General features: G+C 39.1%; 1 protein-coding gene across 3 annotated transcripts in view; it reads right to left on the bottom strand.

Annotated features, from left to right (window-relative positions):
• The window catches only part of RBMS3 (RNA binding motif single stranded interacting protein 3), a 701,764-nt gene that overhangs the window by 333,913 nt on the left and 354,293 nt on the right, over positions 1–13,558 (bottom strand). For all 3 annotated transcript variants that reach the window (XM_053943264.1, XM_053943265.1, XM_053943273.1), the window contains one exon: positions 11,443–11,612. In XM_053943264.1, the coding sequence (XP_053799239.1) occupies positions 11,443–11,612 (170 nt within the window). The remainder of the gene's footprint in view (positions 1–11,442; positions 11,613–13,558) is intronic.

Here is a 13,558-nt window from a genome sequence, read left to right as displayed (position 1 = left end):
AGGAGGGGACAAGCACTTTACTGCTGGCACATAGCCTGAATCCCAAGAGCCCTCAGCACGTCCAATTTGCCTCGATGTCCCCACCAGGCAGCCTGCCACAGCATATCCCTCAGCCAGAAAAGGTCCCCGGGCCTGTAAGTCTGCTGAGATGCAGAGATATCTCTCACAAGCTCAACATCCCTAGTCCTACACGATGCTGCCGTGACTTGGCAGCTTGAAAAGATGGAGATGTATTTACTTGGCGACCTTTTGGCTCCAGGTGCAACAGAGGGCTGCTAAACTGTCCACTGAGAGCACACCTCACACACTGGGGACAGCTACTAACTAGTGGCACAGTGCTTTAAAAATCCCTTTCCCAAGTCATTGCGAAGAGATTAAAATGCCATACGTACGTGGATTGTAAAAACTCCATGGCAGCCTCCAAAGGGAGATTCAACATGAGTTTCTCATCAATAACCTTGCACTGCTAACCAGCACCTACTAAGCAAATATGAGCCTGACTACTCCACAGACACATCCCTCTTTAGAGGATTGCATTAGAGAAGAGAGGGAGAGATGAGGAGCAATGGAAAAAAGAATGAGGGAGAATGAGGAGTTTACGCATAGTTGCTCACTACACACTGACAGACAAAATCATCCAAGCAGTTGCAATGAGCTGTAGTTACATTTCCTGCCTCTCTAATCCACTTCTTCCTCACCAAAAAAATCCTCTATGGTGCCTATGCACTTGACCAGAAGCAGTGGGAGATTCAGCTGCTAGCACTGAACTAACAGCAGTCCCATGTTCTCAATGGACAATGGGAACAGCATGGCAGGGACACAAGAGGGACAAGAAATGTGCTCTTGTTATTGAGAGAAATTCTTGTTTCTCTATATCTAAGTCCAGTAAGAACGAACAAACAACCACAGGAATCTAATAAGAATTACCACTTGCAAATCCCATATTATAAAAGAGAGAGTTATTTCTTACCACTCCATGAAAACAGAGATGGAACAACTACAAGTCCTGAAAGTGCTGATAGCATTTAACAGTTGTATCATTACAACCTGCCTCCCACATCTATAAGAACTGCAAACAGTTATGTCTGTAGTTCAATTCTTATGTTAGGCAATGACCAAAATCACAGCATGAGTATAGTGCCCTGCTTTCATTTAAACCCCACCAAGGACTTGGTCATTTTCCATTTTTTTCACCATAGGCATAATTTTTCCTTTCCATCTAGTAGCACATGCCTTGACTTCATTTTATTCTGAGTCCAGAGACTGTCCTATATGAATCCTGCAGGTCCGTGAACTGGCTGTATGTTCAAATAGGTGATAGGAATTAATTTTTTATAATGCACTTCATTTGTTCCTAAGGCACTTAATAAACTTTATATTGAAATATTTGTATTAAATTATTATAATTAAAAAAACTTCCTAGCCGTAGTCCATTTAATTGGCAATTCTAAATTTGGTGTTGATTTAAGTAGAGCAGAGGAGACCCAATACATTAAAGGTAAGTAGAGAAATTGTTAGGTATGGCTTAGATCCAAATTTCTTACTTTTAAAAGTAAAGCTTCAAGGGTGCCGCAATTTTCTCATTCTATGGGGTTTTTTTGCTCACAGCTGATGATGGACAGACACATGACATAAAATTAAAGGTAATCAAAACCTCAGAGGTTTAGAGATGAGCTTCTGCTTCTGAAATAATGCCAGTACCAGTGTTCTGTGATCTCACAGAGCATATGTGGCACCTCCTGACACTCTTATGAAGACACTACAGCAGCTTTTGAGTATCTTTTCTCTTGCTTAGGAACACAGATGTTCCAGTAATATATTTCATCTATTTAAGGACACATACAAACATACATAAACTAAATATAATAACAAATGTCCATAAACATGAAATAATTCGTTTTTAAAACATTTAAATGATGCCTGTAGTCCTTGATGAAATTATCCAAAAGCTGGAGAAAACTGTCTTACAATCAGATACTTAAACTGCTCCACCTATTTGGATTCTTAAAGAAAAAAAATCTGAGAAGTGACTGCAGAAGTGCGTCTCGGAGAAGAACAGAGCAAGAGAATTCAGAGAGATCCTTAATCTCGTTGCACCAAGAACAAACAGCGAAAAATTAAGACCAGACACTTGATTTGCAAGTGGGTTAGAGATTCTGACCAAGTTAACAGGAACAAACTCTTGGCAACAGTGGTAGGTTTGCTGTTGTTTTCATATCTTCAGTTCCAGCATGGGTGCTTTTCTGGAACATATTCTTTACATCAAAATAAATTTTTATGCTTAGTCCAGGAACAAAGAAGGGAAATTTAAAAATCTTAACCAACCAGAAAATTATGGTAGACTGTCCCTTAGTCTCTTCTGGATCTTAAATTCTATGACTTTGTGAATAATTTTATCCCTTTTAATTATTAGTTTCCTACTATAAAAAAAGCTAAGAAGTTAATGTTCTTGAATCAATGAATTACAGAAAATAATTGAAGTTTCATAATTGGATTATAACCCCAGGAGAATATGGAAATGCTGAATTGGGAAGCTGAAGTAAGGAAAGCACGTCTGTTTTCTTTTTTTTTATGTGATCACCAGGCAGTAATAGCCATAAATGCTTCACTTATTACCTGTATCACACTGAAACAATAATATGCCTGTGATCCTGCAATAACTGCTATTTGAACAGACTGCTGTGCTTCCGTGAAGCTTCCATGGACTTGGGTGTCTGTTGTCAGAAATCTTATTTCAGACTAGGTCCTATAATTCCACATTGCTATTGCCTTTATTGTTTTATTCAGGGTTGCTGTGATTAGATACCTTTCAAGAGAACCAGAATCTAGAGGTCTCCACATTCCCTAGAGGTCCTGATGGGGACACAGAAAATACATTCCCAAGACAGAGAAAATCTTTTTAGATCTCTGTGAGTTCAACATCTTTTAAAAATTAGGCTGAAAACATTCCGCTGTTCCTGTCTCTGTTTATAACGAGGCAAATAGAAAAACCTCTGACATAGTTGCAACAATTCTAAGAAATTCCTTCTCCAGTGAACATATTTTTTAAAAAATTAAAGCCTTTGCAGTTTTTAACACAAATCTAGTAGCAACACTTGTCACACAAATAATTCTGGGAAGTTACCAAATACTTGGAGTGAAGGACATTGCATGCTACATAGCACAGAGCTCTTGTCGATGCTTGTTTGGAATGGTATGAGAAAGTCTAGCGGCTGAACACAATGACATTTTTGTTTTCGTGCTGATAATATTCAATAGCTTTGCCACCAAAGTTGGCCTGCCACTTCCCCTTGCATAGAAATTGCAGGCATGCACTAAGGCTTTTGCCATTAGCTGGAAGCAGTGCCCAGGTTATTCTTGGTTTGGGGAGGGGGTTGTTAAGCATAGTTGGTATTGTTTTCTTTCAGCAAAGCTTTAGGACAATGTAGTTCTCAAACAGAGTAGAACATTATCTGCGTCATACCTTCAAGGAAAAGGTTAAAGAAACATTTCTGCTACACAAATGTCAGAGCGTGAACAGCATGTCTCCATCTCCTCTCAAAAGCTGGTGGCTCCTAAGGAGTAAAAACCACATGCCAGTCACAGAACTTCTGTCTCCACTCTCTGCACATGCAAGACAGCAACTGGCTCTGCTCTCCCACTGCTGCCATCAGCTCTCAAAGGATATGAGATCAGAAAGACACACTGAACCTGACACCGTGGAATTTAGGAGAACAAACACCAAAAATGCAGACAAATCTAAAACACATGGAAAAGCTTCAAAACAGAAGAAATAAAGATAACCAGAACTTGCAATGCCGCTAAAAAAAAACAAAACAAAACAAAACAAAACAAAACACCATTATGACTTAAAGGACAGAAATGAAGTAACCTTTATCAAACCAACAGCATTTCAGCCAGCCCCCTCACTGGAAAACAGAAACCAAGCATCAGAGTTTTACAAGACACCTTAAGGGGCGGAAAAATTCAGACTGTCGAGAGATCCATGGTTATAAAAGCCCTTTTCACAAAGAACATCCACATTACAAAAATAGACATGTCCCACAGACTTATATGGTGGAGAGCCTGTCTGTCTTCTGGACAGTGTCTGGCAATGAGCACTTCCAGACTCAAATGGAGACATGAACGGATGGTGATGCCACAGCTGACTGGCTGCACAAAAAATATGCTGGTAAAGTGAAGAAAGAAAGAGGACAAGGAAAGACTGGAAACCTATATCGCAGCACAGGTTAGAAGAAGCTCACTAACTGTGCTGCCCTCCTATCTCAACACCCCTCCTCACAGTAAGCAAACAAGTGGCTGTTATCATCATGCCCTTTACACTGCTACAGAAAATTCAGTATTTCTGAGTTCTCTTTTCAGTTGGGGGGTGTTTTTTTTTCTTTTTCTTTCTTTTTTATTCCACAAGGACTTTAATTAAAATTCATCATAAGAAATATTTTCAGCAGCAGTGTCTGAAAATGCAGCCTCCTCCCATATCTTCCATTAAATCAGGTTCATCCAACTTGAAAGGAGATGAGAAACTCTCACTGACACTGTCACACTCCAGTGAAAAGACAGGCACATTCAAAACAGAAGAGAGTGCAGGTGCTCATTTATTACTTTACGCAGATTATTTTTCTGCCTTTCTTCCTGAAAATGGGAACGTTCACATCCCGGATGGAGCTCTCTGTAGTGCTGTGGGCATTTGCTGACCTAAAGTTTTGTTTTCCCTGATGAAAGAGGCAAGGTAAGAAGAGGATTGGTTCATTGCCTACTGAGGCAGCTTTAATGTTTGTTTCTAACAATGGAAGACGTTTGGGGATTATTTCAATGGGAATGAATGTACAAATAATTTTTCAACTATATCAGGTAAAGGAGAAAAAAACCTGTACACATCCATGCCCATATTTACACACTGCAAAAATATAATATTCATATAAATGACTTTGCAAAACTGCAGACTTCCAAAACTGATTTTGGAAACAAAGATGCTGTTCAAAGGAAATACAAGGTCACTGCCTTGCATCACTTCAGACCTAGAGAGTAACCCCACAATGTTTCTCGCAGCACTGATAAGCATCATCACTATAAAGACATCTTCAACGCAAAAATTAACAAATCACATCCACAGCATCAGTTTTCTCTGCTTTTATGCCTACATTATGCATCCTTAGCCTTCACCATTTGTCTCCTGATCAAAAGCATTTTCACATTAAAAAATTACCCTTCTTTCCCCATCCTGCCCCCCTCAATAAACTTTTAGGAAAAGTCCATGATATAAAGAACTTGAAAAGAATGTAGATTTCTCCAATCTAATGCATCAGTGTGTTTTTCTCTGGTCTGGAGACACAAACATTAATAAATGAGAGGAATATACTCATGTAGTTCCCCTCCTTGCTTTCTATCAGCACATTAGTCCAGCAGTGTGCTTGGTCCAGCAGCACACCTTTCTTAGGACTTCGCTTTTCTGATTTTACTTGGAATAACAAAGGAAATCCAGGGGAGGGGAAAGGGGGAGTTTAGGTGTTTTTCCTTTTTTTTCCCTCAAGTGTGGGCATTTCTTCAGCTCCCATGAAGACTGATCTCTTCAGTAGATTTCATAGCCATTCCCAGTTCTCATATTACCAGGATACACTGAACCAAAATATCCACCAAGACTTTAAGCAGGAACTATTCCCTGTGATGCCACATGGTTCCTATATGAGCTAATCCCACTGAATGAGTGCTCTCACCTTCATGCCCTCTCAGTCTCTGCTATATCACAGAGCAATGGTGTCAGCTGATATTAATTACAGGAGAGACGGAGGTTGTGGTTCTGTTTGAATTAATATTGAAGACAGAGTGCACATTGCTTTAACATACAGAATGTTACAGAATGCAGTAAATTCCTTTACCACTCCCAAGATTGCTTCTTAAAAATTGAGGAGCAGACACAGCCTAATGCTCTGTAAGTCTGTAAGTCTCAGATAGTTTGGGTTTTGTTTTCATCAGGGTTGGGATGAGAACATCAGTTTACACTGGGTACAAATTTTCTCTGACTTCATTGTGGAACAGATTGACTGCAGAGATTGTTTTGGTCTTTTTGGTCCTGAGCACACTATGGCAATTGTACTTTGATTAATCTTTATTTTATCTATAGTTCACAGTATTTTCAATTCTTTTTATTTAACTTTTTAACAGGAAAGGAAGAGAATTTACTTTCCCCACACCTTCATTCCATCAGATATTATATATGATATGATATATGATATGATATATGATTAATATAATATAATATAGTCTTGTTATTTAAACAAATTAAAAGGAAAATAAACATAGTCAGGAATGTATAACTCTTGCTGCCTTAACACGTGGCAGGAATGACGATTATGAACTTGCTATAAGGCTTGGTCTAATGGAAATGTTGTACTTGTTGCAGCTATTAACAAGACAACCTATCCTGAAAGGCACCTTGAACTCCTCTGAAACCTCAATGAACTCAGCCTTTTTCTGTGAGAGCAAAAGGAATACACACAGTTCATTTCAAAAATAGTCTAGAATTTAAGTTTCAATTGATAACCTCAGTTACATTAGCCTTGGGACTAACTCTTTAGTAGAACCTAAACAGTGACAGCCTGAATATTTATTCAGACGTTCCACAACACAAAACCAAGGACATCCGTAATTAAATGAGAGGCTAAAAATCTCACACTTAATGAATTGTCAAGGAGTCAGTTGGGATACCTTCAGACAAAAGAGAAATTAAAAAAAAAAAAAAAAAAAAACCAAAACCATTAAAACAACCAACTCCATTAACCCAAAACAACCACAAATCACTGACCAATCTGCTCAAAAGTATCAATTTAGACGTTTTTTAAAGAAAGCAATACTTATGAAAATAATTATGCAGCAAGAATTTCCCATACCTGGATAACCTCAGAGAATTCTGTCCCATCTTCCTCAAGAGTTAGGCTGAGCAGCATACAGACTTACTCTCTTTAGGTTTAGATATTTTTATTGTTGTTGTTGTTTTAATTAATTAAATAGGGCCTTTAATTTTACCCTGGAACACAAAGAACTCAAGTTGACCGAATCAAGATGAACAGGGATTATTTTTTGAAACATGTCAATGTCTTAACTGTGAAATGCAGAAGGCTTAGGTTTTAGTCAAATGCTGGAGCTTTAAGCCAAAATTTTCAAAATTAGTTGGGGCAGGGGGGAGAAAGAACTATAACATAACTCTTCTCCCAAATTTTCTTTCCCTTCTGCAAAGTTTATTTTATCTTTTAAAAATTTTTGGGCCTAAATCTTCTTCGTTGCAAAAATGTAAGAACAAACAAAAATAACAAAATCATGAGAAGCGGACTGACTTCTTTAAATTAAATATATTTTAAAATCATAAAGCTCAGATATTTAGTCTGTGTGTGAGATTTCTTTCAACTTATCTTCACCAGGATGCAGTTAGGAAGAACAGGATGAGTGTAATATAATAATAAGGCACTAATTCATCTGTGCATGTTTTTAAGAAGATCTTAGAATTCTTCTGGGTGAAATATAAGGCAGTGCATGAAAATTAAACTGGCAGATTATGAATATTTCAAAGATAATAATTTATATTTTGCTTGTAAAATGACACAGCATGCAAATGTTCCTGTCTATAATGTTATATTTTAAGTCTGATTATCTTTCCTTTTGATGGAAAGCATATTTCTACTGGACATATATACAATGATAGATACACATACAATGGTGTGTACCACTGCACCAGCAGAGAGCGTGTACCTCTGAGAAATAAATGATAACTATGTGATACATACTATTAACATTATGAAGTATGTAATTATTTAAATTTTAGACTAATAAGTTCTGATGATCAATATAATCACAGATAAGTATAAAGCCTCTTTTTTTATGAATCTCAGAAAAGGTTAAGAGAGTCCAAGGTCCATTTTTGGCAGTTCCTTTACTCAGTGTTTATGAAAATCCAGAAGATTATGCATACACTAAAGAACAACAGATTCTTGCTTGCTTTAACACTTTTACCCTTTTTTGATGTAACTTTTGAAAGAGTTATTGTATAGAGTCCCAAAAGATACAGTGCAACCTAACAGCTCCCTGCTGCAAAAGCGAATTTGATGAAATTCTGCTGGACACATGTTAAAACAACTACTGAGGAGCAGAACCACACAAAAAGAAAAATCTTCCAGTAGCAATTTTTTTTTTCATTTACTCAGCTACTGTACAGCCCATGATGACTTGTTTTCCTTTAGTTATATGAACAGTTTGACAGATTACTGTGACAAGGTTACTCTCAAATTGATAAAAGGTTTGATAGTGTCGGAACATTTGTCAGAAATGTCTCACATCACGTGTAATGGACTCTGCACTTCAAGCATCAATGGTACTCCAATCTGCTGTTTTCTGTTTAGTGTGCAATGCACACCAACAAAAACACACAGCAAAAAGACAGAAAAGCAGGCAGGATTCATCAAAACAGCCCCATACTTTATCAAACCATTCTGATTAAAGGGGTTTTGCTCCCTTAACGCACCTCACAAAATGAAATTAAATGAAAAACTTTACACATGACTTGAAGGGTGGCCTCCATATGGGACTAAACCTGAAAATGGAATGGGATATGATAATGTACATAAACATATGTGTTTACAGCATTTCTGGTACTTCTAACAGGGAAATATTGTGGGTTTAGAACATTATTCCTCAGCCTGCCAAATGTGAGACATTAGAAATGATAATTGTACTGCTAGCAGCCTTGTCCCAGGCTAGAGCAGAGGAAATGGGTTCAGAAGGGCTCATTTTAGGCACTGGCAGCTAGCCTATGGGAACCAGTGTGCTGGACATAAGCCAACTTTGGTGAATACTTCCCTTACACAGCTCTCCAAAAATATTGTACTACAAAATAATAATATGGTTTGTGGATTGGAATTAAGGTTTTCACTTCACATCTTGCAGCAAATGATGCTAATATTAGGCTATGCAGGAAGCCTAGGAGCCAGCACCTTCTGCTCATTTGTAAATACCTGTTTACATTAAGACTTTAATGCCTAGTGAAGCCCCAGTCATGTAAGCTAGAAGAGGGCTCTACATAGGACAACATTTCTGAGCAGAAAAGTCCTTTTTGTTCATATAGCAGCAGACTGTTGGGTTTGGATTTTTGTTTGGGTTTTGGGGGAGAAGGTTTGGGTTTGAGGGTCTTTTTGGGAGTGGGGACAGGTGAAGAGATAGGAGCTTTGGACCTTTATCTACTTCTACTGAGTAACCACCCGCAAAGGTTAAGAAAATAACTCGCAATGTATTACTTAAAATCTGCACATTGCTGTCATGAGCAAGAGTATCTGAGATTGCTTTAAAAAAATCACTGGCAAGGGTATGAGCAAAAAGTCAAATTTAAGCATTTCTCAGATCATACTGCAGCCTGGAAAGCAGTGAGAGGGAATGCACCACCACAGCAGCCAGTACAAATTCTTGTCTTTTCATATGTTTAAGTTTCCCTACATTTTCTTTCGATTCTGCCTTGAAAAATTCTTTTAATTTTCTGAAAAAAAGAGTCAGAAGAACTATCTGTTTTCTCCTCACTGACATTCAGGCAAAGGATAGAAAAATCAGCAAAATGAGTGTCAGCATTTTTCTTAAAGAGCATCTGTTCACACAGGAACCTCATGACAGCAAGACAAAGCCCTCTAATCTTGTATCAGATTAAGTTTAGCGGAGCACATTAAAAATGTTGCCACAGTGCTAAAAGGAAGCCCTGAGATACTTGATTTGCACTTCCCATACGCAGACAAGGGGTAGAGACACACTCTGAACTTCATGATTCAAGTATCACTGCTCACACCGCAGCATCACACCACAGCAGCAGCACTTAAGCACCAAAGCTGTGAGGCTCCTTTAGGAATAGTTAGTTCAGTCCTGATCAGCTGAAAGGATTTATGAGAACTGGAGAAGGATCAGACTGCAAGAAGATGTATCGCAAAACAGCTTTTTGAACGACAGTAGACTACAGTCAATTTATACCTACTGAGGATCTGGCCCTTGAACTGGGATTATCTGTGACTGTCATGAGTGGAAAGTGTCAGTGAATGTAGTTTGTACAAATGTTGGACAGGTACACTCACATTTCAGCTTGCATGAAACACAAAACGTCACCAGCACACTATTCTCCTGTGAACAGTGAGTCAATTCTACCCACAGGAACTTTAAACGCAGAAAGTCACAGGGAAGAGTTTCAAGCTCACTCAAGTCCAGGTATCACTTCAGTAAGGCTGCTAACTCCAATCCTGGCCAGTCATGCCCACATAAAGAGTACTCAGAGAAACCTTTCAGGACTTTAAATCAAAATCAGGAAAGGCAGAGTGTCATAAAATTGTAAAAACACACTGAATTGTTACTCCTATTGCAAGTTTCAAAACAACAGTCATTTGGATCCAGGTCTGTAGATCAGCCTCAGACTGTTCCTTACTTTACCAGATTTTATTGATATCTATTTGAAAGGCTGATTTTTGATGACAAAATACAGAGATGATGTTGTCTTTTGGAATAGATGACTCTATGGCCAAAGCACTGCAGTTCTGCATCATAACAAGAGTGGATTTTTATTTTTCAGATTTCTCCTTGTGCTTATTTTGACGCAAAACAAAATGTGTTATGCTAAATTCCACCATGGTGATCTCTGGCTGGAATCTCAAACTGGATTATTCTCCTCCCACATGTCAACAACAATAATCAAGAGTTTGGAATTCCAAACAGGTTGTCATTTCATATTGCCCACTACATTTAGTCAAGAGAAAAAGGGTAGAAGAGTGCAACGTTTTAGGAAGTAGGTCTTTTGATGATGCATGAGGAGCGAAGAGCTCCTTTATGCCACTTCTTTGGTTTCAACACAAATAAAACACAATAAAACCATATTCAACAGTACAGTGTGCAAATATGACTCTCAAGATAAACAGGGAAGGAGAAGGTGCCACTTTCTACAGTATCATTTTTCAGTGGCACTACAGTTAATTAGATGTTAATTATATGGCTACAAGGCCACCTTCAGTGGGTTTCATACTTCTCAATCTTTGAGCCCAGCAATGTGACACAGCAATCATAAAATGTGATAAATGATTGAGGAACACCCATGTATTGTTGTGCACTGGGTTGTGATTCACAGATCATTATGACTATAAAATCTGTCATTAGGGAGGTTTTCCTGCCATGCAAATTCTCCTTTTAACATAAGAAATCAACCAGATTAGAGCAAACAGAAGTCAGTGTGAAGGCCTTCACCTCTCTTCACCTAAACTCATTTACCTGAAGGTTTTTAGCAGGCATTAATTTGCCATTCAACTAAAGGAAAAACACTCAACCTTTAAGTGCAGGAGGCTTCTGATGCCTTTTAGGGGCCACACAAGTGTAAGCAGGAAGGCCAGCTCTGACATCTTCCCACAGAAAGACACTGAGTATTTTACAGGCACTTACGGCTGGCACAGCTTGATAAGGTCCTGGTCGGTGGTGCCGGGTGGAAGGCCTCGAATGTACAGGTTGGTTTTACTCAACTGCTCTCCGCTGCTGTTGTTGCTGCTGTTGTTGCTGCTGTTTGTGCTGGGGCTGGGAGGAGCCATGGGGTGGGGAGCTGGTGCATAGGACTGCTGGAAACAGAGCAAAACAAAAAGGCTGTTACAGGAAAAGGCAAAATAGCATGGCAGAAGCGTGTGCGTTACCTGGGTAAATCCAGCACTATGCTATGCTCGTCCTGCCCTCCCTGACCACTTCCAGCTGCCCACTCCTATGGCACCTCTACCCACTCCCAGCCAGCAATGCCTTTCAAATGCAAAATAGGACCAACCAACATTTTTGGTTCAGCCATAGCTATGAAATGCATTATTCTACTATACTTTTTAACTTGGAATTAAAGTAGCTAGATCACAAAACAAAGCTCTGAAATGACAGATACTCAAGGAGTAACTAGCATTAAAGATAGAAATTAAACACAATCTGCTCTAAGAGTATGCTAAAACACAAATAAGAGTATCTAGCCAAAGGTACAAAAGCTGGTGCCAGAAGCCGAGTTAGTCTTTTCTAAACATGGGGAGTACCCAGTACACACACAGTCAGGTGGCAGAGAGTTGGCTAGTCTGAGAGAGGAAGAAAATTCCATAGCAGCCTAAAAACGCTCTGTTGTTACGGATGTCTTTCGCAATAGAGAAACAGGGTTTGGAAAAGACGATCAGGCCAAGACCTTCTGCTCTCAAAATCATACCCACTTCTGAACAACCACAAACCACACACAGCAACTGGGACATATTGCTTAAGAAGGGAGGCATTCTCACATGGCAAAACAGTATTCTCCCCTAACTCACTGGTAAATACATGCTGTGAAAAAAGACACCCACATGCTAGAAAAATTACCTAAACATCTCTGATCTGAGGCAACAACAAAGAATTTCAATTGCTGCAACCATCCCTGGCTCTCTGAGCACTGGAGTTTTTACTCAGAGCACAGGGTGCTTGCCAGGAGAACAAAGGAGCAATTGGAAGGAGGAGACCATCCTGACACCATTGTGACCTATGCAGAAAAACTGAAATCCAGGGAAGAACTTGCAGGATCCTGAGGACCAAGCTCCAGATAGGCAGCCAGGGGAACTGGAGTCAGAGCTCCCAGTATGTAACTGCCTGCTGAGAAGGAGAAAATCCCATTTCCACAATGCAATCAGCACACTCTGCTAGCTTTATGTGTAGTGACAACAGCAGGTAAATGTTGAACCAATGCTAAGTTAACCATGCTATGCTAATGGACTAATAAAAGCAAAACATCTGCAATTTTCATTACAGCAGCAATGACACTTTAGTGACTTCTAATATGCTTGTTCTACTTTTAGGACTTGAACAGAGAAAATATTTAAGTCTGTGAGTAATTCTGATCACGCTAATCAACTGCCCCTTTAATGTCAGTGGCTCTACTTTAGTGCTTAAAATTATGCATACACTAAATCACAGTCTTAGTAGATGGATTTCTAAATTAGTAGCTCTAAACTCTTTCAAACAAGTCCCTTTGTTTAGTCCCTTATTTAGAAGGAAAAAGAAAAAGTTGGAGACTATAAGGGGCACATCAATGACAGGTGATGATCAGATGTTTCAATGAAATGAAACGCCACACTTGCACTGATGCCTTTCCTCCTGGCCTCCTCCTTCCTTCTTCCAAGTTTCTCCCATTTAAAGCAGGAGAGAGGGAACATGGCTCCAGGTGTCAGTTCATCAATTCCTCTGCAATCTCACCTGGCTGTAATGTGACTCAAGTAGGAGCCATTAAAAGAAAAAATACTGGGTTTTAGTGTGATCACCATGCTATCAAGTAATGACATTCACTCTCATCTCCTGTAAAAGAGAAAGGGCAATGAGCTCCCTTCCCCAAGTCTCTGCACAGATACTTTTGCTGACAATCAAAAGCACTTAATGCATACGTATCATATTTCTCTGCACACACATTTTATCACTGGGTAATCCCCACCCACTCAAGCTTCAATGTCATTTCCAGAAATAGAGAGCTGAAGCAGCAGCCTGAAGTACCAGCACAGGCAACCACCTCAACTGAGCC

The sequence above is a fragment of the Vidua chalybeata genome, chromosome 1, assembly GCF_026979565.1.
Source record: "Vidua chalybeata isolate OUT-0048 chromosome 1, bVidCha1 merged haplotype, whole genome shotgun sequence".
In the NCBI taxonomy this organism is placed as follows: Eukaryota; Metazoa; Chordata; class Aves; order Passeriformes; family Viduidae; genus Vidua; species Vidua chalybeata.
The sequence above is the reverse complement of the archived record's forward strand: the minus strand, read 5'-3'. Positions and strand labels throughout refer to the sequence as shown.